The sequence below is a fragment of the Epinephelus lanceolatus genome, chromosome 6 (assembly GCF_041903045.1).
Source record: "Epinephelus lanceolatus isolate andai-2023 chromosome 6, ASM4190304v1, whole genome shotgun sequence".
Classification (NCBI taxonomy): domain Eukaryota; kingdom Metazoa; phylum Chordata; class Actinopteri; order Perciformes; family Serranidae; genus Epinephelus; species Epinephelus lanceolatus.
In genome coordinates this window covers 48,154,586-48,179,454 of record NC_135739.1, presented here as the reverse complement: position 1 = coordinate 48,179,454, position 24,869 = coordinate 48,154,586, and the positions used below count along the sequence as shown (strand labels likewise).

General features: G+C 40.1%; 1 protein-coding gene across 16 annotated transcripts in view; it reads right to left on the bottom strand.

The window, feature by feature from the left end:
* The window catches only part of ptprfa (protein tyrosine phosphatase receptor type Fa), an 888,655-nt gene that overhangs the window by 274,128 nt on the left and 589,658 nt on the right, over nt 1–24,869 (bottom strand). For all 16 annotated transcript variants that reach the window (XR_013491747.1, XM_078169090.1, XM_078169094.1 and 13 more), the window contains 2 exons: nt 16,839–16,850; nt 10,949–11,058 (listed from right to left, as the gene is read on the bottom strand). Coding sequence is in view for 15 of the 16 variants with exons in the window: in XM_078169090.1 (XP_078025216.1) it covers nt 10,949–11,058; nt 16,839–16,850 (122 nt within the window). In the remaining variant the exon portion in view is untranslated. The remainder of the gene's footprint in view (nt 1–10,948; nt 11,059–16,838; nt 16,851–24,869) is intronic.

Below are 24,869 nucleotides of genomic sequence, written 5' to 3'. Positions count from 1 at the left end.
ACAGTAGCCAGAATTATAACTATAATATTATTACTTTAATTAATGTTAATGTTGTTGTAAGCTACTGTCATTACCATCTGTCCTGCATCTCTCTCTGTCTCTGCCTCTCTCTCTGTCTCTCTCTCTCTGTCTCATTGTGTCATACGGATTACTGTTAATTTATTATGTTGATCCGTTCTGTACGACATCTATTGCACGTCTGTCCGTCCTGGAAGAGGGATCCCTCCTCAGTTGCTCTTCCTGAGGTTTCTACCGTTTTTTTTCCCCGTTAAAGGTGTTTTTTTTGGGAGTTTTTCCTTATCCGCTGCGAGGGTCCTAAGGACAGAGGGATGTCGTATGCTGTAAAGCCCTGTGAGGCAAATTGTGATTTGTGATATTGGGCTTTATAAATAAAATTGAAATTGAATTGAATTGAATTGAATTTATTAGTTTGTTAGCAGAATTATACACAAACTGCCTGACTGATTTTCACAAAATTCGGTGGAGGGATGTAACACATGCCAACTTAGAATACATTAAATTTTGGTGTTGATCCAATTCAAAGGGCATGTCCACGGGCCGCCTACATGTGGCTGCCCATTCTCTTCCATTCATTTTTTGGATGAGGATTATGTGAAACTGTCCAACCAATTTTCACAAAACTTGGTGGAGGCATGTAGCATGGTCCAACTTAGAAGCCATTACATTTTGGAGTGGATCCAATTAATGGGACGGGTCCATGGGCCGGAAGGATTCAATTGCTCTGGCCTCCAGGGGGCAGGTTTCTGATGCCCCAATATCCAGATTTGTTCGAAATATATTTGTCAAGACATCTGACAAATGTGGTGCTTTTATCACAAAATTGAACGATTCTAGAAAAATATTGAGCTATGCTGCCCCACTATTAACAAAGTCAGCTCATATACTACATCACTTTAGAAACACTGATATGATACATATGAAACATGCAAATGTATCTTATTTGTGGTTTTAAGAAAATGTACAATGCCAACATTTTCTTCAGGCAACTGTACCAGACATAATTAAAAAAAAGGTGGAAGGTATACTATGCAGGATATCTGGTTACTATTTGTAAACACACCCACCCCCAAAAGTGAAAGTGAAAGCCAACCACAGATTCACTCATGTTTGGTGTTTGCCTCACTGCATTTACATGTTTTTGGTGCTGCCTACAGTCTGGCACCTGGTCAATACCTTTTTTAAGGCCTGACCTCACCTGAGGGCTGTGGGGGTACATGCCCATAAACGTCCCAAACACAAAAATAAGAAGAAAATAAGAAAATCCAGGCAGAGGACAGACTCTCTGCAGACAAAATACACAACCACACACTGGGAGTGAGTCAGAAGTGATGATTGAGAGGAATTACTTCTGTATGAGTCTATACATTGTTTTTCTTTTTAGAAAAATCCTGCATGGTTTATCTTTAAAAACAGGAATGTAGTGCTGACAGTTGTGCTATTATAATGCATAAAGTTGTCAGATTGTGGGCTGGGTAGTTGATTAATGCATATGTTTGCATTAAAGCATGTAAACATGTTGGCAGAAACCATTTTTTATGCCATGCTACAATGTTTTGGAAATTTGAATGTATTTTTCCACTATTCCAGACAGCCATTGACTTGAAACTTGCTTGAGTTGTGTACTCCATCACAGTGAACTAAAAGTCTGCATACATTTTTGATTAAGGTATCATACTGTCAAAAGGTAATGCAGTGCAGGCTTCAGTCAGTCTGTAAACTGCATTACTTACCACACTTGATGTTTTCCATGATGTATTTAAAGAGACATTTCAAGAGTCTTCTAACTGATTATCATACCAAATGGAAATCACAACCCTGTCTCACTCCAAAGTCATCAAATAGTGGTGCTTGGTCAGTGAGTTCCAGTGTCAGACACCAACAAAAAAAGCGGTCATTTCAAGACAGTATAAGGCAGCTACCTACTTAAGGCAGTAGAAGGCACTGTTGTGCTGTCTATTTTACAAAAAAAATTAGCTATTTGTACTTTTTGTCCCTGGCATGATTTGTTCTAAATATATTTGTCAACACGTCTGCCAAATTTGGTGCTTTTATCACAAAAATGAACAATTTTATAGCTATGCCGCCTCACTATAACAGGAGGTTGAGCGGTTGTTAAGGCACTTCTGCTTTTCAGCAGGGATTGTGTCCCTTCAACTAGGTATTTTAAGTCAAAACATGATCTTCTTCTAACCATAGCCAAGTGGATTTTGTGCTTAAACCTAAACACACATTAACCACAGCATTGTTGAAACTTAAGATATCCACTACATAGTGTGCAAATCTACCTGTGGTTTGCAAAAACACACAATACCATTTTTTTTTTCTGGTTTACGGCAGGAAATGCATCATGTATTGCGAAATTGGTTGGTCAGGCAATCAGGGACTGGAGCGAGTCCTTATGAGGAGTTGGGCATGAGATAGTTGAGTCACGAGCACAATGGCAGACGGACTAAGTTTGGAAACAAGTGAAAAAAGGCCTAGCAAAAGAAAACAAGCTCGTCTGTCTGAGGAGGCAATGAAGAGCAAAAAGGAGAGTGATAAAAGAAGAGAAAAACAAGAGTAAACCTCAGTCAGGCGTTCAAGAGATGGAGGGAGTTCCGTGACCAAACAAGGACCGGGTCGCGAATGTTGGTCGGCTGACATCCTCGTTGCCATTCTACAGCAGCCCTCGGACAGTGATACCCCCCTTCCTTCCTTCTGTTCTCTTCTCATGGAGGCAGCTATTGAAGGACATCGCCCTTACGCCCAGCTAAGTGAACACTTAACTTTGTTTCCTATTCAATTTGAGCTCCAACTGCATCGTTTTGATACGGTACCATTTATTCTAGAATCGGGACTGTTTACATGTGCATATTGGTATAATTCCACTGTGTCTACTGTTGCCTGTACTGATACTGCACATATTGGTATAATTTACTGTGAGTTGTTTGTACTGGTACTGTACGTTCTGGTATAATTATTTCCATAACTATTTGTTTTTTCTTCAGATTAATCTGATAATTGTTGCTCAGTCTCTTTACTCATTTATTACCTCCGCCAAGGAGGTTATGTTTTCGCCGGCGTTGGTCTGTTTGTCTGCAAAATACCTTGAAAAGTTCTGAACCAATTTTGATGAAATTTTCAGGAAAGGTTGATAATGGGACAAGGAACAGATGATAAAATTTTGGTGGTGATCGGTTGAAATAAAGAGCACTTTCTGGTTCAGAATACATCTTGTAGCCTTATTCTAGCAATTGAAACACCTACGCTTTTCCCCAATATATTCTTATAATTCAATAAAATGAATCAAAAATATTGTAAAATGTGTATTTAATGTTTTTATGTTCATGTTACATAGAATTCAATGCTCAAACAACATCAAGTTATGTTAAACTGACATAAAATTCCTGTGAGAGAAGGGTCATGCGACACATTTATTTTGTGTCTCACGTACTGGAAACTTATGTTCCTAAGTGCAAAATGTTTGTGAGCAAATTTGAAGTTGAGTGAGCAAATTGGGGTTAACAGTGATTTATTGAATCTTATTTCATTGTAGACCTCTTTCTTACCCCTTTTACACCGACATGGAACCAGTTTTGTTCTGGTTCTTGTACCAGATTTTTAACAGTTGAGAGCCTTATGCGAAAAAATAAATTGGTTCAGAACCTGGAAAGTTGTTTCTCAACCGAAACCAAAAACTAGCAGGTTTTCCTTGACCTGAAGTACAAACCATGATGACATCAGTGGGCATGTCATATTCTACAGGTTGGAAAGAGAGGATGGAGAAAGCAACAATGGAGGAGTCAAGTGGGAAAACATCAGAAAAAAAATGAGCTTGCAGTGATTTCATTAATAGCTGGCCCATGCTTTTGTTTTATTACAGAACAAAAGTTATTTAATTTTACCCAAAACACAAGTTCACAGGTAATCACCGAGATCTGTCATCTTGCTACTACTGTTTACTCCCATTGTACATTATACAAGCCCTCCGTTGATGAAACATCCTTGATTACAATGGTTTTGCTTAAAACTAGTGGAAACATAAGCCAGTTTGCTAGATAGCACCAAGGTTTCAAGAGTCCTGAATAGAACAGGTTCAAGAACCAAAGTTCATACATTTATCAGACCACAAATGAAACACTTAATTAGCTACCAAACCACACATTTGCTCTGCCTCATTCCCCACCACTGTGGACTGATTTCCCAGGGGTAGAGTAGGGTTAGGGTAGGTCGGGCGGTGGCCTCCGAGAAGGACCTTTAGTCAGCGGCTGAAGCAGCTTAAATTTTGCGGTCACAGTGACATGGTGGCCAGCAGCAGTGCCAGATCTAACCTGTCTAACAGTAGCAACAGTGGAGGAGTTGGGGCTATCTGGTCCCCCAACGCTGGCTGAGTTTAAGCTGCTGCATCTCCTGGTTGGGGGTCAGTTTCCGGAGCCATGACCCGCTGTCCTCCCAGAGAAGTGTTCTGTTGTAGCAGTGAGTCCGTCTTCCTATTTTGGGGTTGTTTTGCAGTCTAGGCAGTTGTTGCCAAAGCTGGAATAGCAACAGAAGGAGTATGCATGTATGCGCATCTGCATTTGTAGAACAGCTGACAGGAATGCTAGGGATGAGTGAATACACCACATCAGAGGGGTCTGTGTGCGGACTGCAAGGGAGGTGCGTATCCTGAAGGGGGAGAAACTTGAAGTGGGGGGCATAACTTGTAGTTGGCCAAATCACATGTAACCACATGAGATGTGAAATGTGATGTTGTTGTGGGCGTAGACTAATGTCAGTGTTTTCCGAGGCACACTCACTGGTAAGTTGATTTAATGACGGCTCACGATGTTCCAACAGAAATTCTAGCACGTTTGATTTTCTTTTTGTCTTTAAGTTTAAGTTTAAGTTTATTTACTTTATTAATCCCCCTGAGGGGAAATTCAATGTTTTCACTCTTGCTTGTCAATTACACACGTCTGAAAGACACACACATGCACAAAGAGGACCTATACATGCACAAAGTGGAGAGATGTCAGAGTGAGGGGGCTGCCCTTGGTGAGGCACCCCGAGCGGTTGGGGGATTCGGTGCCTTGCTCAAGGGCACCTCGGCAGTGCCCAGGAGGTGAACTGGCACCTCTCCAGCCACCAGTCCAACAGGCGACCCTCTGATTCCCAACCCAAGTCCTTATGGACTGAGCTACTGCCGCCCCCATTCATGACTTCTCCTGTCACAGCTGTCACTTTGACCAATAGGACCACAGAGTGATCTGCTGCCGTAAACAACTTTATGACAACAGCACCCCAGCCTTTTTGATATTTCCTCTAGGGACTACTACACAGAGTAAAAAGGGAAAAATGATGGTGTGAAACAGCAGAGACACTTTAGCATCCCGCTGAGTACTGCCATTAGCTTAAAGCTAGCAAACAATTTTACTTCTTTATAATGGAGATGGACATAAAGTAAGAAAATTAAAACGTAGTGGCAGGGCTTTTACTTACCACAACGTCAGAGGCTACCAGCTTCATTTGAAACAGACTACATTATAAACTGCCCGTCATTTATTATTCCCTCTGTATTTTTATATTGGGCAATCTTCCACTACCAGCAACAGCGATGGAAGACCATGGGTGGAGGAACAATCAGGCATGAGTGCTAAACTGCAGGGATGAGGTATAAATTCTTGACCCATATCTGGGTTTCAGCCTAGTCTTGCTTTTCAGTATAGTATGCCTGTGAAAAGGGACTTGCTGTAAAACCAGCTAATAGGGGGATGGGATGCAATGGCTATTTTGAACACTTGTATGCCTTTCTTGGCCTGCTTTCTACCATCTTTCTCTGTCTGTAAGAACTATTAATCAAACTTCTTTCTTGTCTTAAATTGAGCAGTTCATGGCATTCACTGATACTCACTTGTGCATGTTTTTGTGAATCCTCCTAAGACCTGGCAACTCATTTTTGTCCTTTGTGTGGGACATGAGTCTGAGATCTCTACGTCAAGCACCATTTATGCTATCTACTTGAATCCCACTGTACTGTCAAGAGGACATCCTGGGCTTTCTAGTGAGGCCCCACTTGTGAGGGTGTGGCTAAAAGAGTACATGGACTTTCTTTCCAAAATGGCAGGCATCGCAGCGTCCTCATTTTATGGCATCAAGGGGGGTAAGTAATCTTTTTTTTCTTTGCAGATATTATGTTTCTGTTGTTAATAATCAAATTGTTCCTTCAATATGAGACTCTTAACTTCAATTTGGTAAGGTTTTTAGAAATGTACAGTAATTGTAACCCCTTCAAAACACAACTTTTATTCAGTGACCTTTGTAGTGGACAGCAGGACTTACAACCCCCTGTTTTTAACCATTTTCCATACTCCAGGAAGCAGAGGGCTAAGTGAGGAAAGGATTTTGCTAAGAATTGTGGAAGGAGATTCAGACTTAGAGCTTTCAGGAGATGATGTGGAGGAGGGCCAAGTGCTCATCACTAGAGGCAGCCTGAAAACCACTCCAGAGAAGCTAAAACCTTCTTTGGCATATCTATGTACATGGCATGTCTTGGATGCCCAAGGATCCAGATGTACTGGGCAGCAAACACGAGGGTCCCAGTTATGTGTGATGTAATCTACAATCCAGCTTCAGGCTTATCAAGTACACAGAATGCAGTTTAATCAAAAAGCTCTGTTGTGAAATGTTGCTTCTTAAAATGTTTTAGTGTTTTGATGTGTTTCCTTCATCTAACTGTTGTAATGTTTATGAAATGAAAAGAAATTTAGATAAAAATTCACAAAAAATGAATGCATTATTATTACATTTTAACGTTACATTTTGTGATCAAACAAGACCCGATATCCACTACAAAGGACAGATGATTTAAAAAAACAACAACTTTTTTGCTGTAAAATGTTTCCTTTAATCGAAAGTCTTAAAATTTCTAAAAAAAATATATGAATAACATCAGTATTTGAGCTGGGGTTGAATAAGTATTCAGATCCTTTGTAAAAGTACTAATACCACACTGTAAGACTACTCCACTATAAGTTAAAGTTTTTCATTCAAAACTTTACTTCTGTTTTTCAATTAATTAATTAATTTATTTATTAATTTATTTTCATGTTTCTACAGTTGCCACGCGTTAGGATAGATCTGCTGAAATAAAATTTTTGTGACAGGCCTTTTTATCATACGGTGTGTAATACTCATTTTTGACACTTAACTTTTCAAAGCCACTATGCAATTCAACACAAATCTTCCTTGACTTTTTATAAATGTACGCCAAATCTACACGTTGGTGTTCATCGAAACTTCTTAATTCAAAGCTGGTATTCAAATTATGACTAAGTCTCACATAAAGGTCCGATGGCAAGCACTGGGGGGTTGGAGTTACCTGTACTTGAACAGTTTATATGGTAAAATCAGTATAACGTCCATTTTGACAGCACCAATTTCATCAGCACAACAACAGAGTCATATTACATTCACCTGCTCTGAGCTTCTTTTTTCAACAACAAAATGTTTTCATTCTAAGCCATCTAATCTCTGCTCCTTTAATGTTGCCATTTTTCATTTGTTACAATCATTGTTAAGCCACTCTCAATGACTCTCAACACTTCATAGAGATGCTACAAATTAAAAGCGTGCCAAGACACATGTCACACCATACCCCAAATTTTGTGTCTCTGGAGGCTGCTTCAAAATTGCTGTTCTTCTGCGAACCAGTGACATGAGTGGTGCTCGAAAGAACTACAAGCTATTTCGGCTTGTAAAGGTGCTCACAGACTCGGGTGTACTATAAGCTGAGTGGGCTCCGCGAGGAATGTCTGCAGTCATTTGGGCTTCCATAGTCGAGCGCACTTCCACGTTGTAGTTTCCTGTTAAAAATGTCCATGAAAAATCCCCGCGATGTGAAAAATACATGCCGAGCAGTCTTTTGTGTGACACTGGTGCGTGGAACGGAGTCCGCGCGGTTGTAAAATCTGAGCTTTGCGCGCACAGGACTTGCGGACGTCCGCTTTTAGTCTGGGCGGATCTCCGTGGAGTCCGCTCTGCGTACGTTCCACCCGAGTATGTTTGGGCCTTAAAGGGATAGTGCATCCAACAATGAAAATTCAGCCATTATCTACTCACCCTCATGCTGAGGAACGCTCTGGTGAAGTTTTAGAATCCTCACATCCCTTGCGGAGATCGGCGGGGGGAGCGGCTAGCACACCTAATGGCTGACGACGCCCCAGACTTACATCCAAGAACACAAAATTGAAACCACAAATTATCTCCAACACGCTCATCCGTAGTGATCCAAGTGTCCTGAAGCCGCGACATTAAAGTTGTTTGGAAAAACGTCATTTGAACTCTGTTTTTAGCCTCACTGTAGCCTGTAGCTCTGACTGCTTCTCTGTGTTCCGCGCTCATGTGTGCGCGCTCAGGGTGATCGGTGATGCACGGTCTCTGAAGAGCAGCAGTCTCGTCAGTACTGATGTCCAGATTCTCAAGTGCAGGCATCGCCAATTCCCAGTCTGAGCAGCAAAGACTTTCCTCATCCGTTGGCATTGCTTTGCATTTGAAACAACTACACCACCAGGTTTCCAGTGCTCGACTCCGGTATTCTGCGGCTGGCTGAGGGTTAGGCTCATGAGCTGCGGCGGTTGCTTCGTCCAGTAGCCTGAGTTCCGCGTCCGTAAACTCGGGCTCAAACAAATACGGCTCAACAAAGAAATGCTGTTCCTCCTCAGTTTCAAAGTCTTCAGACATGTTGGGCTGTCCTTTGCTAAAAGGCCGTAGTGCAAATTATCTTTTAGCTACTGTGGTTACCGTTGTCTCTCCCTGTGGTGCACATGTCACATGATGTAAACACGGGTAAGCAAAGCTCATGCTTTCGCTGGTCTCGCGCAAGTGCGCACACGTGAGCACGGAGCACAGAGAAGCAGTCAGAGCTACAGGCTGCGGTGAGGCTAAAAACAGAGTTCATATGTTTTTCAAAACAACTTTTTATGTCGGGGCTTCAGGACACCTGGATCACCACGGATGTGCATGTTGGAGATATTTGTGGTTTCAATTTTGTGTTCTTGGATGTTAGTCTGGGGTGCCGTCAGCCATTAGGTGTGCTAGCCGCTCCCCCCACCGATCTTCGCAAGGGATGTGAGGACTCTAAAACTTCACCAGAGCGTTCCTCAGCATGAGGGTGAGTAGATAGTGCACCCAAAAATGAAAATTCAGCCATTATCCCTTTAAGTCTCATCTCCACCTCTGGGTATCCAAGGGGCGTGCTCTAGATGCATCCAAAAACAAATCTTCCTTCTTGTCTTGCATTGCAAATGAGCTACATGTTCACCAAAATGGCATCATTTGTTATGAGTGCAGATGATTACGGAAGATATATTTTACAGTATATTTCCCGACTCAGATATTCAAGCAGCATATTTTTTGGACCCACCTGTAGGAATGCAGTGGAGGGTGGCAGAGACTGCAGTTGAGCCGTAAATGAGGGCACCACCAACTGCTCAAATTGCCCTCTGATGCCAACAAAAACTGAATCACTGCACTGAATTTCAGCATGGGCAGTTAATGTTAGATGCTATCACCAAGTACAAACGAGAAAAAGCTTGTTTGTGCATTACTATGCATCAAAATTTTGCTCACTTGGACAGACCTGTGCTAGAGACTATGGCTGGACTATTGGACAAACATTTTGATGATTGGCTGAGCACATCATCATTTTATTGAATCAATTTATTTTGTTCTACTGCTCTGCTGTCAGCTGGGAGACGGTGGGGAAATACGTGTCGAGCGTTTCCCATCTTACTTAGTGAATTAAGGATTTATTTCAGCTAAACCAGAGTTGGTGATTTTTGGAACAGTGGCCTAACCGACTATGAGGGTTTTAGTGAGATTTATTTTGATTTTGTCAAGTTTGAATTAATCTTAAAAAAACAAAATGATGGTGTGGTTCTCTCTGCACTAAAAGAATTCACAATAAAGAATATGGTGATAGGGCCAGAGGCAAAAACCTAATAAGAAATCTGTCAGCATTATTACTAGGGATGTATCGACCGCCGATATTAGCAAAAAACATGCATCAGCATTGGATCGGACTGCATGGAAAAATGCCGATCCAACAACTCCGATCCAGTTTTTCATGTACTCCAATCCAGGTTTTCCGGCCAGCCCTGCGCTCCGCAATTCAAGCAGTCTATTCCAATGATCCGCTCCAGCACTTACTATCAATCCACCAGGCCAGCATGCAGACACACAGGAAACAACAGCACCAGGCTGGCACTGACACTACAAAAATAACTGAAAAGGAAAGGCTGCATTGTTTGTTTAAATGCCAACAATGTCTTGTGGTGTTAATCTATTTTTTATTTATTAGGGGGCCAAAGCACAAGTGTGTGGAATCTTGCTGCTATTTTAATTCCATTGTTAGACATTTTAAAGATTTCTTGTGTTGATTTATTTTCTATTTATTAAGGGGCCAAAGCAAACCAGCTATATTTTTTATTTAATGTTAATGTTCAAGTTTAAAGTTTGTTTATTTAACCCTGTTCACAATAAACAGGTCAGTTTCTCATACCAACTGTTGTGGATCATTCTAACTAACCTGATTAAGTAGTTGTTCTTGTTAGAGTAATATTGCTTGATCAAACCTTTTCTAACATGACTGACATGACATGACTACGCGTTTGGATCGGATCAGTATCGGTATCGGCCAAAACTCAAGGCTGTAATATCGGTATCGGATTGGAAGTGAAAAAGCTGGATCGGGACATCCCTAATTATTACAGCAATGAACTGTGCACACTTAGAGGCTACAACTGAGAGGTATTTCAGCCCTAAATAAGACTCTACTTGTAGTCATTACTGTGTGTGCATGTGTGGGTCAGTCTGAAAAAAACTTGCAGGTGCTGGGGACAGTTTTGTGTGTGTGTGTGTGTGTGTGTGTGTGTGTGTGTGTGTGTGTGTGTGTATGTGTGTGTGTCCATGCCTTGTGTCTGATAGTTCAGTCTCCTCATCTCCACAGGGTCTGAGGAGTGGGCCAACAGTGGGTCCTTGATCCCGGCCATGTGCTCATCCTTGGCTGGAGAGGTTTGTTTCCTGGGGGAATGAAGAAGCGGTGCACTAAGAAAGCAAACCATGCAACCAAGGACAGGCCACAATTACTACAAGTACTTTATCTCAAACTACAGACAATTATAAAAAGAAATATTTCCCACAAAGTGGGAAAAAAACATTGGTTTTATCTGCCCAGATTAGGTTGACAGGAAGTGATAATCTAGAACATATTGTGTGATTATTTTTAAAATGTGAGGAGGTTCAGTTTGTTTGAACTTTTACAAAATTAGACAACCACTGACAAAAAAGCTCCCCTGACTCATTACCATGCACTTTTGAGACTGTTTTTAATATGAATTCCAAACAGATTATGGACATCTATCCTTAATAGACACTGGCAATTTTCACACCACTGTAAATAGTGAACTCTACAAGGTGTATATGATGTCTGGGGTGAATGTTCAACTTTGAAGACAAGACACTGTTTTGTTTTTAAATTCAGTTTAGAGCCTATTATCTTTGCAACAGCTGATCGTCTGCAGTCAGCTGTTGCTGCTGTCGAAGCAGAGCTAAAGGACTGTCTCCGTGAGCCACTCTCCTCCTGCTCTCCCTGCCCAGTTAGCACAAGCTAATACAGCAGCAGCGGCTGACATCCTACATCAAGTCGTTCAACATCTCACACTGACACCGAAAAGGCTAGACACTGTCATTAAACCTGTTAATAACTGATGGGTAATGTTGGCTGTGTAATGTAATAATTAGCCCTGTCACTGTGCAGGGAAGAATGGGGAAAGGTGAGCCAATTTTTACTTATGTTGTCCTCTTGGTTAGGACAATTAGACAAAAGAGCAATAAAAAAACATCTACCCTTATTTCAAGATGTCTCTTATCAGTTGAAATTGTAAGACTACATCTATGACACATGGCCCTGAAAATATGACTTCAGAAAAAAAGTGTTCCTGTGGCTCAATTTGCCCCAGGTTAGGGGTAAGTTCATCTGAGTCAGCAGGCAAATTGACCAATCTGATTTGATAAGACAATGTAGTTTTGAAGAGCAAAAAAACAATAATTGTAACAAAATTATGCTGATGTAAAAATAGTTCATATCTGCTGGCATCCAGTCAAATATAATTAAATAAATAAATGTTTGGCAGAAAAAATAATGAGAGATCATTGCGTGCCATACAATTCTTGAACCACTCTCGAACTAAAAGAATATAATTTGTTCTACTGTCTTTAATGCCACCTTCCTCACTGAATTTTCTGAGTTTTTATCCACTGCTGTTGTGAATCATGACAAAATCCTTATTTCTGATGATTTCAACTTCCATGTCGACCTATCAGTGGTTTGGTGTTAACCAAAGCCACAGAATTTCTTGGCATCATGGACTCTTTTAACTTCACGCAACATGTTTCTGGCCCAACCCACAACCGTAGCCACACACTAGACTTAGGTCCAATCCCAATTCCTATCTTAACCCTCAATCTTAACCCTCAGTCTCAAAAATTCTCATTCTCAGTGTTGAGTTGAGGGTCAAGAATAAGGGCTGTATGGCCCTCACTTTTAAGATTTTCCAGGACCACCCTTGGTGGTGAGTGCTATCCCAGAATCCTTTGCGTATCATCCACTGAGCCCAGCTGAACCCGGCCGAGTACAGGCGATTCAGTCAATGCAAGATGGCAGCAACAAGTGTAAGGAAGCAGAGTTATCAATGTGAGTATTTTGCTTGTTAATAGTTGTTTTAAAATTATGATAACATTGCATTATCTTAGTTTGACGTCATTTTATGGACTATAGACCTCTTTGTAGTGTAACACACGTATTTTTTTGGCTAGCTAACAAAGCCATCGCGGGTGACGGCTTGCCTGCCCCGCACGTAACCCGGTTCTCTGATAACTGAGTATACTGTCATTCAGTTATAAAAAGTCATTTTTCTCAGTGATAATGTAGTTGTTAAGTTGTTTTAATATACGTAAAATGTTTTCATCGACATTTTTGTAAGATGACCGGACGGTGTCATCTCCTGTAGCCGTAGAGTCTGCAGCTGGTAACGTCACAGCTGCAGGTTAATGTTAGTGATCCTATTATCTGGTGACTTTCCGCTGAATAAGTTACGTCAGTTGTTGTGGTAACTTACAGGTTATTTGGTTGAATATCAATTTATAACCCAAAGAGTGAAACGTTAACATGGATGAAAGTCACCAGATAACACTTGTGAGACCGTGTAAACAGCCTCACCAGTTCTGCTGGATGTTGACTACAGTATTCATTGTGATAATACTTGCAATACTGCATGAAACTAAACTACTAACTTAACGAATATCTGACAGGTAGCCCAAAAAAGATAAAAAATAAAAGAAAGTAATGCTGTTATTGCTGTCCCATTTCAGGGCCACTAGACAAAACACAAGCCCTGATTAACTTCAGGGCCAACAATGAAGACAAGTGTACAAAAAGCAAGCAGGCTCCAAAAAAACTATGGGAATGAGTAATTTGTAACTTGTGAACTGTTCATATTCATAACAAAATTCTTGGTCACAACGGCAACTGTTCCCCTTGTGATCAAGCATTCTGTTTCAATATGAAATCAGCACAGCTGCAGACGGCATTGTCGAAGATTATTTTTTAGTAACTGTACATTTGTTTTGGAGCTACCCCTATACTGTCACTTTTTGGAAAGATTTTGTTGAGTATATTCGTTGCAATATTTATGTTCTATTTTCACTACTGTATAAAGATGTGCTGTTTGGATTTTATAATGTTAGCATTTCAAAACAAAAACAATTCTATATCATTAATCTATTTATTATGACAGTGAAATATTCATAAGAGTAAATTTTGTAACAGAAAACCCTTGTTCAAAATTTTTACAAATGAAATGCAGCAATACTTAAACCATTCAGCACTCCACAAACTCCAAAGCTATAAAGACTCTGAAAATATGTAAACAATTTAATTGTTTGAGCTGCTGAACTTTTTAATTTATTTATTTGTTTATTTTATTTCTCTTCTTTTTTCTTAACCCTGGCATATTTGTTCTGTTCATGTCTGTCACTGCTTGTTTTGTACAAGAATTGAAATAAAGTATTGAAAAAAAAACAAAAAAAAAAACATGTTGCATCTTTTTATCGACGACCACTGATGACGTATATTTCTTCTTTGAACTGACAGACTGGATGGAGTTTTGGCGTATTGATTGCTGCCCCCCACAGTCTTAAGACGTATTTGCCTTTGAGGGGTGTCCCATTTTAAAGTCACAAGATAGCCCTAACACTTGGTTTTGAGGGCTAGTGAGATTGAGGGTTGAGCTTGAAAATTTAGATTGAGGGTTAAAATAGGAATTGAGATTGGGCCTTGGTCTTCATGGTCTGAACGTCCCTTCTCTGGCCCTGGAAGAGATGGGAATATCAGATCACCTGTGTGTCAGGTTCTCCTCCTTGTTGCAGACTGTACCCAAACCTCAGCTACCTGTTTCCCACTCTCATTCCATAAACTGCTCCACAGCCACCAAATTCTCTGATGCCTACATCACCTCGTCTATATCCTGCGAGCTTGAGGTCCATTTCTCCCACCTGAGCACGGATGAGCTGATAACTCTGTTCAACTCAACCTGTGCAGACATCTTGGACTCAGTTGCTCCACTCAAAATAAGAAAACCGAAAACTAAAACTCAACCATGGCTCAATGATGACACCCGTGCACTCAGGCAATTATGTAGGAGAGCAGAGCGGAGGTGGAGAAAAGACAGGCTCCAAGTGTCCTTTGATCTCATGAGAACCTCTCTTGCCAACTATCAGCAGTCTGTCAAAGCAGCGAGAGCAAAATACTTTGCTGATATTATTTTCAGATATTCTCACTCTCCAAAAATACTATTTGACACAATAAACTCAGCCCTTAACCCAGCTGCCACTGCCTGCCATGTACAAACCACAGCCACTTGTGAAGACTTTCTGCACTTTTTCACAAGCAAAATTGACAACATCAGATCTACCATTTCACCTCCTGTCCTTGGCCCGTCCACTCCCTCTCAATGCTCTGCTGTCATAAATAAGTTCAAGCCTGTGTCTCTGGCTCACATCAAAGATATAGTCTCACACACAAAGCCCAGTTCTTGCCCCCTGGACACTGTTCCTACATGCCTGCTGAAGGAAGTGTTCGACACTGTAGGTCCTACAGTGAATTCACTTCCTCTTTCTATTGGTCAAAGTGACGGGTTTGATGGGAGCAGTCATGACTGACAAAGAGAAAATCAAACAAGCTAGACTTTCTATTGGAATGTCATGAGGCGTCCCAGATGTGGCGTCGTTTGCTGTCTACTATGACACACTACACGAGATGAAACAATGGATTATTGTGTAAGTTCATGATCCGAGCCAAAACCATATGATGCTTCGTCGGGCTACAATCGGGCTGATATCATGTGGTGTGTACCAGGCATTACTCTACCTATGTGACTCAGTTCCAGGCACAGAGGTCACACTCCTGCAGCAGTAGTCTCATGATAAAAGAGGGGCTGAGCAAATCAATACCCTGCACGCAGCTCTACAATGAACTGAACAATGATATTTTACCTGTTTTAAATAGTCAAATTTGTGGTAAGGTTGCGGTGATTGGACAAAATTGCATACATGACTTCAACGCAATGTCACTCACTGCTGTTACAATGGCCACGCCCCCTTTTAGGTGAAAGTTTTGAACTCGACCCGGGAGAGACGCTAGTCGCGGCGAGGAGTTCATAATGCCGAAAAGTTGCTGTGTTGTTCACTGCACAGCAAACAATAAAAAATACCCAGAATTGCGATTTTCTTTGCTCCTGGATAGAGTGAATAATGGGGAAAGAAGAAATCTGTGGCTCTCAACCATCAAACGGCAGGGTAAAGACGGAAAGCTGTGGGATCCAGCTAGTCACTACACCTATGTCTGTGGCAGGCACTTCATCACAGGTTAGTTGGCTAACGTTAGCTAGCTAGTCAGTTGATCTCAACAATAACATGAGATATTCAAAGTCAAGAAGTTAATTCTAATGAATGTTAAGTAATGAATCGACAGGACATGAATTGAATGACTGAATTGACAGGTCATTTGTCCACACAGAAGCTGGCAGCTGAAAAGGACACACACCTCCTATCATTTTCACTTTCTCGTCGTACCCAAGGTGATCAGGACCTCTTAAACTCTATTTGTAGCATGTAACCTGACTGGCCATTTCATTCCGAAGGGGAAAGACTCAACTGATTTGTTTTTATTTACACTTTATGTGTGTGAAGAGCTCTGCCGCCAGTCAAAATCCCATGTTTCTGTCAGTTATGACGTCACCGGCGTGTGACCCGTTGTAGTCCATTGTCGTCCCGTTGAAGTCATGTATGGTAGCTCAGAATGCACAGGGATTGGCTGAATTTGTGTTAATTCCTGGAAAGACTAATGTCAACAAACTGGTCATGTACCCACTTGTCGTTTTCAAAATCTGGTCACCTTACTCTCGGGTGTACTGTAAGACACTTTAAGGAGTAGGCTCTTCATTTTTATGGTAAGTGCATTTTGTTTTGAGTCTGATTTTCACTAGCCAAAATTAGCATCCCAATCAATATCACAGTCAATGTGAATTAACCAAGCTACCTAGTGCTAGTGTTACGTTAAGTTAATAAAGCTCTCATGGAAGCCCGAAGACAGCTTAGAGAAGCTGGCACGGCGCTGTGATTCTGGCAGCATAACAAACAATGAACCTCTGTCAGTTAATGTCATCACTGTCACAAAGCACAGGTGAGGGAGGTAAGGAGGGTAATGAGGATGAAGTAATGCAAGAACAGACAGAGGCACTTACCTTTCTTGTTTGCTGCGTCCACAGAAAAGAGGCAGACAGTAAATCAGGAGCAGAGAGAGAAGAGATTAATTTACACATTTCAGCTGCAGAAATGCCACAGTGTTGAACAGGAAGTGCACCCGAAAGAGCACATTACAGCCATAGACTGTAAAAATAAGGGACATAGCTACTGTGACATTGCCCATTGGTTTGAAGGCTCCTGTTTTGAATCCTCAAGTGCCGCATTACAGCGGTCGCCATCTTTTTTTTTTTGTTTTTTTTTTTTTTAATGGAGCTAGAAGTGACTATTTTCGCCTGGTAAGACTATCCTGATGACGTCAGCTCAATATTCTGTTTCTCTCTATGTATCAGTCTGGACTCAGTGCCATCCTGCCTCGTATACAGAAATTAAGATCCAATCGGGGCCAATCAGGGATCTGCACTGTAATTCAAATTCACATTTTCATTTTCTGTGTTGTTACTTGTATAACACATTTTGTGTGGATTTCAACACAAGTTGTGTACAAAATGCACAGAAAGCTTAACACATTTAATGTGCTGGACAGTTTAACACAATGTGTGTGTTACTTTAATTGGCGGCAACCAGTTTAACACAATGGGTGTGTTACTTTAAGAGGCGGGAAGGGGTCGCTCTTTACACGTGCTTTACTCTGAGACAGACAAAGGGGAGGAAGATGGAGGCTGCTTTGCCTGGGGTGCTGTTGGACTCTTCGGTAAGTATCCAATACCAGTTTAATTTAAACTATCTCATCGAACTGTTTATCAGTCAGTTAAATTCGACATGTGTAGAAACCACCAGCTAAATCATATCTCTAAGAAAATCCAGATACAGTAAGCTTCCCATTTTGTTCAGCAGGGCTGTCGAACAGTAAGCTAACGTTAACGTTAGCTGCTAATGTTAGCTTAAGTTCTACTGTGCTTGTTACAAAAATTGCACCAAGTAAAATGCAGTTTAGGACAGTATAGCAAAACAGTCGCTCATTCCATAAAGTCCGCAGAAACCTCATCTAGTTTACTTTAACAATTAACTGGGTTTGAAGTCAATGTCACAGTAATTCATTGATTTAGCAATTCAACACCACCATTTTGCTGGTTTCACTGCAGAGTTGGGGGGAGAGAGGCAACCGTTGAGACTTACGGTAACGTTAACTTAATTCATGTTTTCATTTGTATTTTTTCTTAAATTACATTTATTTAGTACATTCATTTAATGACACATGAATCGGGACCTGCAAGTAACGTCATTTGGGCATCTGCCAGTTGTGTTTTATGGTGAGACAGATATGTTTGCTTGTTATTTGAGTATTAACCGGGCAAAATAAAGGTGTACTCAGGCTGGAAACCTCTCATTTAGTGCTGACACACTAGAGACGAAGATAAGCATTGTGCTCCACTCAGGATAGATTGTGCTTAGATTATTTCCACCAGACATTTTGACCATATAATATATATTTTTTTAAATTTCAAAATATTGGACTATTAGACAGATTTTACAAGCCAAAGACTTGTAAGTTTATTACAATATTAATGACACAATTATTAATGTGTGTTATGTAGTAAATGAGATAAAGAAATAATTACCTTAAATAAAATGGGAATGATTAATTTTTAAGGCTTTTGACCATGTGCCTTTATTATTTTAACAGTGATGATTATGTATATGCAGGTCCATAATATTGCTCGTTATTTTCTGCAAATGACGTGTCAAAATGGGAACCGCAAAAAGTGCCTATGCCCTGTATGCTCCAAATAAAATTATTTTGTAGATATCATTTATAATTTGTAGAAAATTGACGTTTGTCCTTAAATTTTGTATTGAAACATTTTTCTTTTTCTTATGCAGCAGCTAAAATGGAACTCTCTGGAAATGACCCTGGACCACCACCATAGGTGTCATTTAGGTATGGCGAGGTATGGCAGCTGCCATACCTTGGAATCGGGAGGAAAAAAATGAGAGGTTCTGTAGTCATCTTACTTGTGAGTATCTTTCATATTTGTTGCAAGTGATCAGATGTGATATGTTAGATAGTCCGAGGCGCACTGGCTGGTTGTTTTCATTGTATTGCACTTAAATAGGTCAATAATATGCTCATCAATGAATACGAGTGTTAGTGAATACGAGTGTTATTGAATCAAATTGTTCGCCACTTCACTCCACTATGAGTTATGTGAGTTATCTGTGTGTTGTAAAAGCATTTTGCTCTGCTGCTGTAGACAGCCTGTCTAAATGATGTCTTGAAGCCCGTCTGATTGTATGTGGGGTTTTTTTCTTCATGTTGGCATGTTGAGCTTGTATTTTCGGTCTCTGGAGACACTCCAATAAATTCGCCTACAGTATTGTACCAAATTGGCCTTTGTTTTACTGTGTTTCATACACCGGACCCCTTGGTTATCTTCTAGAAATGAGCTTGTAATTAATTTATTTTCTTTATTTTCTGTGAAGTTAAAATTAAAATGAAATGAACTGTTGACCAAATGTCTTAATGCTAGGTAAAAGGTTTTTAAAGAAACTTTGAAGATTCATGAGTGAAACAAGACATGTTGACTAAATGTTTTAAAATGTTTAAAAAATATTTCTTGAAATAAATAAATGATTCCAAGTGGCATTTTCCTTTTTTATTCATTGTATTCTGCCATTTGTTTAGAGTAACACAAGCTTGTGTTCGATCACTGTGTAATTTTGAGTAACACATGAATGTGTTAATATAAGTTTTATGTAACAACACATGAATGTGTTAGTACTCACACATTATACACATCTCTGTGTTAATCTATGTGACACAGTCACTGTGTTGATATATTAACACACTGAATGTGTCAAAATTAACACAACACGTGTTGTCCCAAATTCAACTCATTGATGTGTAGAAATTCAACACGTTGTGTTAATATTGACACATTCTTGTTAAGAGTGTAGAGGAGCGAAAGGTGGATCTGACTAAGAAGCCGAGGACACTATCAGCAGACAGCCTGTCACTCAAAGCAACCCTGCCCTTAATTACAGCTTACTTTAAGCCTTAATAACATGTAAACACGTAAAAAGTCACCCCCTGTGCAGTTGGCATGAATGTTGAAATAGCTATACAGACCAAATCTGTTTCTTGTACCAGCCTGTAAACATGTTTAATTCTGCTGTAAATTTGGGCATTTCAACATGGGGGTCTATGGGGATTGACTCGCTCTTGGGAGCCAGTCTCAAGTAGCCATTACAGGAACTGCAGTTTTTGGAACTTTTCTGTTTATTATATGGTCTGTAAGAAATATTTGATGGTGGTCACCTCGTATCCTTTTCTTAACCTTGGCTGATACTAAAATGTTGCATGAACAAAGAGTGAGGGGTGTAAACTATGGGCCCCTTTTGACACCACCCTACATTTTCCCACTGTCCCTGCTACATATTCAAAATAATCAAATAAATGCATTTAAATGCAAAATGCTAATTGGTGCTATGAAAAATTCAGTCAGTGCACCTTTGAAGTGTAGTGCCAGATAATAAAAATATTGAGTATATATATTTTATATGTACACGCTGCTGAAAATGTGGCCCATCAATATTTTCTGGTTTTAAAATCTGGCCCAGTTGAATTTGTATTTGAATAGCTTTGCTGTACAAAAAAAAAAAAAAAATTACAAATAGTTTCAAAGATTGTAGCCATTATCAGAGTGGTAGCTTATTAATAACTAGAGTTACCACACCGCGGTTGTATGCCTCCATGCACCAGCCAAGTTTCTCTTACAGTTCACACCCATTCCAGTGAAAACATGGATGCTTCACACACAGAAGATCTATAGAATCAGCACAGTTTAAAGGTGGACACCCAAGATTAGTGTCACCAATTCAGTATCTGAACAACTATCTCCCCTTCTGTTCCTGAAACACGACATTGAATAATGGCCAGAGAAGGGTTTTATTAAGGATATTATGATGTAACAATGAAGTTGACCTTTTGGATATAAAATGTCATCACTTTCACTTGTGTGAAATTTTGTCATAAATACCATAAATCTTCTTGAATGATGGCCAAAAACATGTTTTGTAAGGTCACAGTTACCTTGAGCTTTGAACTTCAACCACCAAATTCCAATCAGTTTGTCCTTCAGTCCAAGTGGATGTTTGTGTGAAATTTGAAGAAATTCCCTTGAGGTGTTCTTGAGATATGACGCTCTAGCGAAAGATCAGTCAGGAAGACAATACTTTTTTATGCTTAGTCTATAACTTTCTTTCTCACCCTGTCATTCACTGCTTGCACGCATGCTCACTCTTTATCTCTAGCTGTCAGTGTTCGGGGCTGTGAATTGAGTTATCAGCTGTTCTACAGCTGATCCACAATCAACCAGTAGCACAGCAACAAAGCATCTCTGTCAGCCCATCATCTTACTGCTCCTCATTTTAAATATTGTTCTTTTTCTGCCAGTCCTTTCATGCTGCAGCCATGCATACCCTCCACTTTCCCATCACCACCTAGTCTTCGAGGAGTCAGCCTCATTCACCTCATCAGTCATCAACCACAAAGTCATCAGCCACCACCACCTCCACCAGTGTCTAGACTCTATGGGAGGATTTATCTTGCTGCCGCTTAGATGTCCCTCGATCACAAAAATCTCCCTCTGGTGTCAAAGTGCCAAAGACTTATGTTAAATCTCAATCAGCACAAATCATCTGTTAATCTGTACACTCATATGCTGTATTAAATATTATCTTTCTTCATTCTTCTGTCTCTTCTGATTGAAATCACATTCACAAGAATGAGACATTTTCAAGGTCACAGTGACCTTTGACCACCAAAATCTTTATTGCTAAGTCCAAGTGAACATTTGTACCAAATTGGAAAAATTACCTCAAGGCATTCTTGAGATATCACTTTCACGAAAATAGGACGGACAACCCGAAAAACACAATGCCTCTGGCTGTGGCTATCACTAGCGCGGAGGCATAAAAATGTATATATGTGTGTTGAAGTGTTAAGCATTAAGAGATGAGTGGACATATAAAATTGCATCACTGTATTAATTTCTGTTACTTACCCTGTCATCATATCAACAAATTGGCTGTTTTATCCAGAGAGCAGAGACGCTCATAATGCTCCTGAAATTCTGAATTAAAAACAAAGTTCACTTCAACCCTTAATATGCATTTCGTAAGCAGAGTCAGTTTTGGGCTGTCTCTTGCTTCTTTTCCAGCAAATATAGCAGATACAGTAAAACACAAATGGAAACATAGGAAGACATGGACAGCCAGTAGACATATTTTGTCTTTTGTAAATTGTATTTCTTTTTTTAATTGTAATGCTAAGTGACAATTTTACTGTTACTGGTTTATTCCTGTATCTTCTGTTGAAGAAACAGGAAATACAGTATCCATGAGCTTCTACATTGCAATTTAACCCCCATTTTGACCAGGTGACCCGGTCATATTTGGTAGAAAACCTGTTTGGTGGAAAACCTACTATTCCAGTTATAATAAATGGTGTTTATCTCTTCATATATTCTATTTACTAGCAGGGGAGAAAAGAAAATATGCAATAGCATTTGCAAGAAATTAAATTAAACTTTCATGCTTAGGGAGATCTGGACCTCAAATCACATATCAAACACCAAATTACACATTTTTAATTCCATTGTGAGGCAGGTGTTGTATGGATCAGAGACATGGAAAACAACAAAACACACAACAAACATTTATGAACACTTGCCTCAGGAGAATACTTAACATCTGGTGGAGATACAAAGTAAGCAATGCAGACCTGTTGAAAAGAACAAACCAGGATCCCACAGACTCACAAATTCCAAAGAGAAAGTGGAGTTGAATTGGACACACTCTCAGAAAACCTGTTACAAACATCCCCAAGAATAGCTGGAGAAGAGGTGTCCAGACAGAAACATCTAAGAGTGGGCTCAGCTGGGGAGATCTAGAGGGACAACCAACCAAGTGAAACAACAACCGAGTGAAATGGAGGACATTGGTCAATGCCCTATGCTCCCTAGAGGAGCAAAGAGCTTAAGTCAAATACGTTTGCAAGAAATGTGGCCTTTAAGGATGGGTTTATACATATCCAAGTCTATCTCAACACAAATATTTACACATGATCCACATGAACAGTGCAGCAGTGATGACTTTTGTCTCTCTAAACCTTCCATCAGCAGAGTGATCACACAAACAATGACAAAACTGTCAATCTCATATTGTGATGCAATTCGTTTCATTTCCACTGGGTGTCCACACCTTGCAGGTTCAGAAAAGGGCATGTCTGTGACAACCAATCACATCTGTTAAAAGAAAGCATCATACCTAGCAACAGGGTCAACCACAGCTCCTCACTAAGATAAAAGTTTCTGTCCCTTCCTTGCTCAAAGTTGCTCTTAGAAATGTCCTCTCTCTTTTAAGCTAAGACTCTTTATCATTCATACCCTCCACCCTGTATATTAACCTGTACATATGTTATTTAATTACTGCTTATGCACAGAAAGTTGAATCTAATCTAAATGTTTTTAGGCTAAATTAGGAGCCCTCTGAGAGTATTCTCAGAATGTTTGTGAACACGGCCCCAGATGAAAGCAGGTGTTAATGGGTTTTTTGTGCAGTACAAAGGGGCTTTTGTGAGAGCATGTATGGGAGAGGGGGGCTGTGTAGAGTGTGCACAAGCAGTGATTGACACTGCTAAGAGACTCCTCCTGGCTCTAGATAGTTGTTTTCTTTAAGGTATGGTGGATTCTCTCAAATGCCACTGGGAGCACTAGGAGGAGCCACAGAAACCATGGGCTGTATTCACAAACATTTTGTACTCTAAAAGAGTTCCTAACTTAGACTAAAAACTTTTAGTAAGGAGTCTTAGCTTAGGAGTGATTTACGAAAGTTCTAAGAGCAACTTTGAGCAAGGAAGGGACAGAAACTTTTATCTTACTGAGGAGGTGTGGTTGACCTAGGATCCTGCAATACCAGAGTAGCGACACACATTGGTCAAGTGGAAAGTTGGTCACGTGGCCTCTAGTGGCGGGATAGCGCGTTGCATATCTGACCAAGAACTGACTGAACTTCAGTATTGCTGCATTGCTGCTGACCAGGAATTCTTGTGCGTTTCAAAAGTCAAGCAAATCTAAAAGCATAATCTACCTTAACAGTAGCATCGGTGACCTGTTTACAGGTTAAAAAAAAAAGTTGTCTACCATAATGTTACTCTCTACATTTTGAAATAAACAAATTATAAGTATGACTTAATATGACCAAGACACCTAAAAGTAAAAACAAGGCCGTTTTCAATTTACAAGCAAGTGCGCATCAGACATACTGTAAGTGAATGGGTTTTGTGGTCGGAAAGGTAATGCCCTCATGCCCCACTAGAGGGCGCGCGAGGCTTAACTTCAGCATACCACAGGAGTCAATGGAAGTGTCGTCACTCTGGTATTGTAGGGTCCTAGGTTGACCCTGTTGCTAGGTGTGATGCTTTCTTTTAACAGATGTGATTGGTTGTCACAGACACACCCTTTTGTGAGCCTGCAAGTGTGGACACCCAGTGGAAATGAAATGAACTGCATCACAATATGAGATTGATAGTGTTAGTGTGATCACTCTGCTGATTGAAGGTTGGACAGACAAAAGTCATCACTGCTGCACTGTTGTATTTTTCCAGTTTTTCAAATATCTTAGTATTGTGATAATTTTATTTCTTGTGTTATAGTGTTATTTTGTTGGGTGGGAAATGTGTGCATATTGTCAGGCCGGGACTCCAGGCAGGACTCAGACGCAGAGATGACTTGGTTTAAATTGACTTTATTTTCAAAACCAACGTTCTCTAAACCGAGTGACAAAATAAACAGTGACTATGAAATTTACCTAGAGGTTTTTTTTTAAAAAAAAGGTAACAAAAAAAAAACAAAAACAAAAAAAAAAAAAAAAACAAACCTCCAAATGGAGGAAATACCAGCAGCTAAGAAAAATAAATTAAAAGTCACTCCCAGAGGAGGCAAACAAAAGGCTATGTGAAGATTTTAACAAAATAACACTCCGACAGGAGGAAAACCAGACGAGACTCA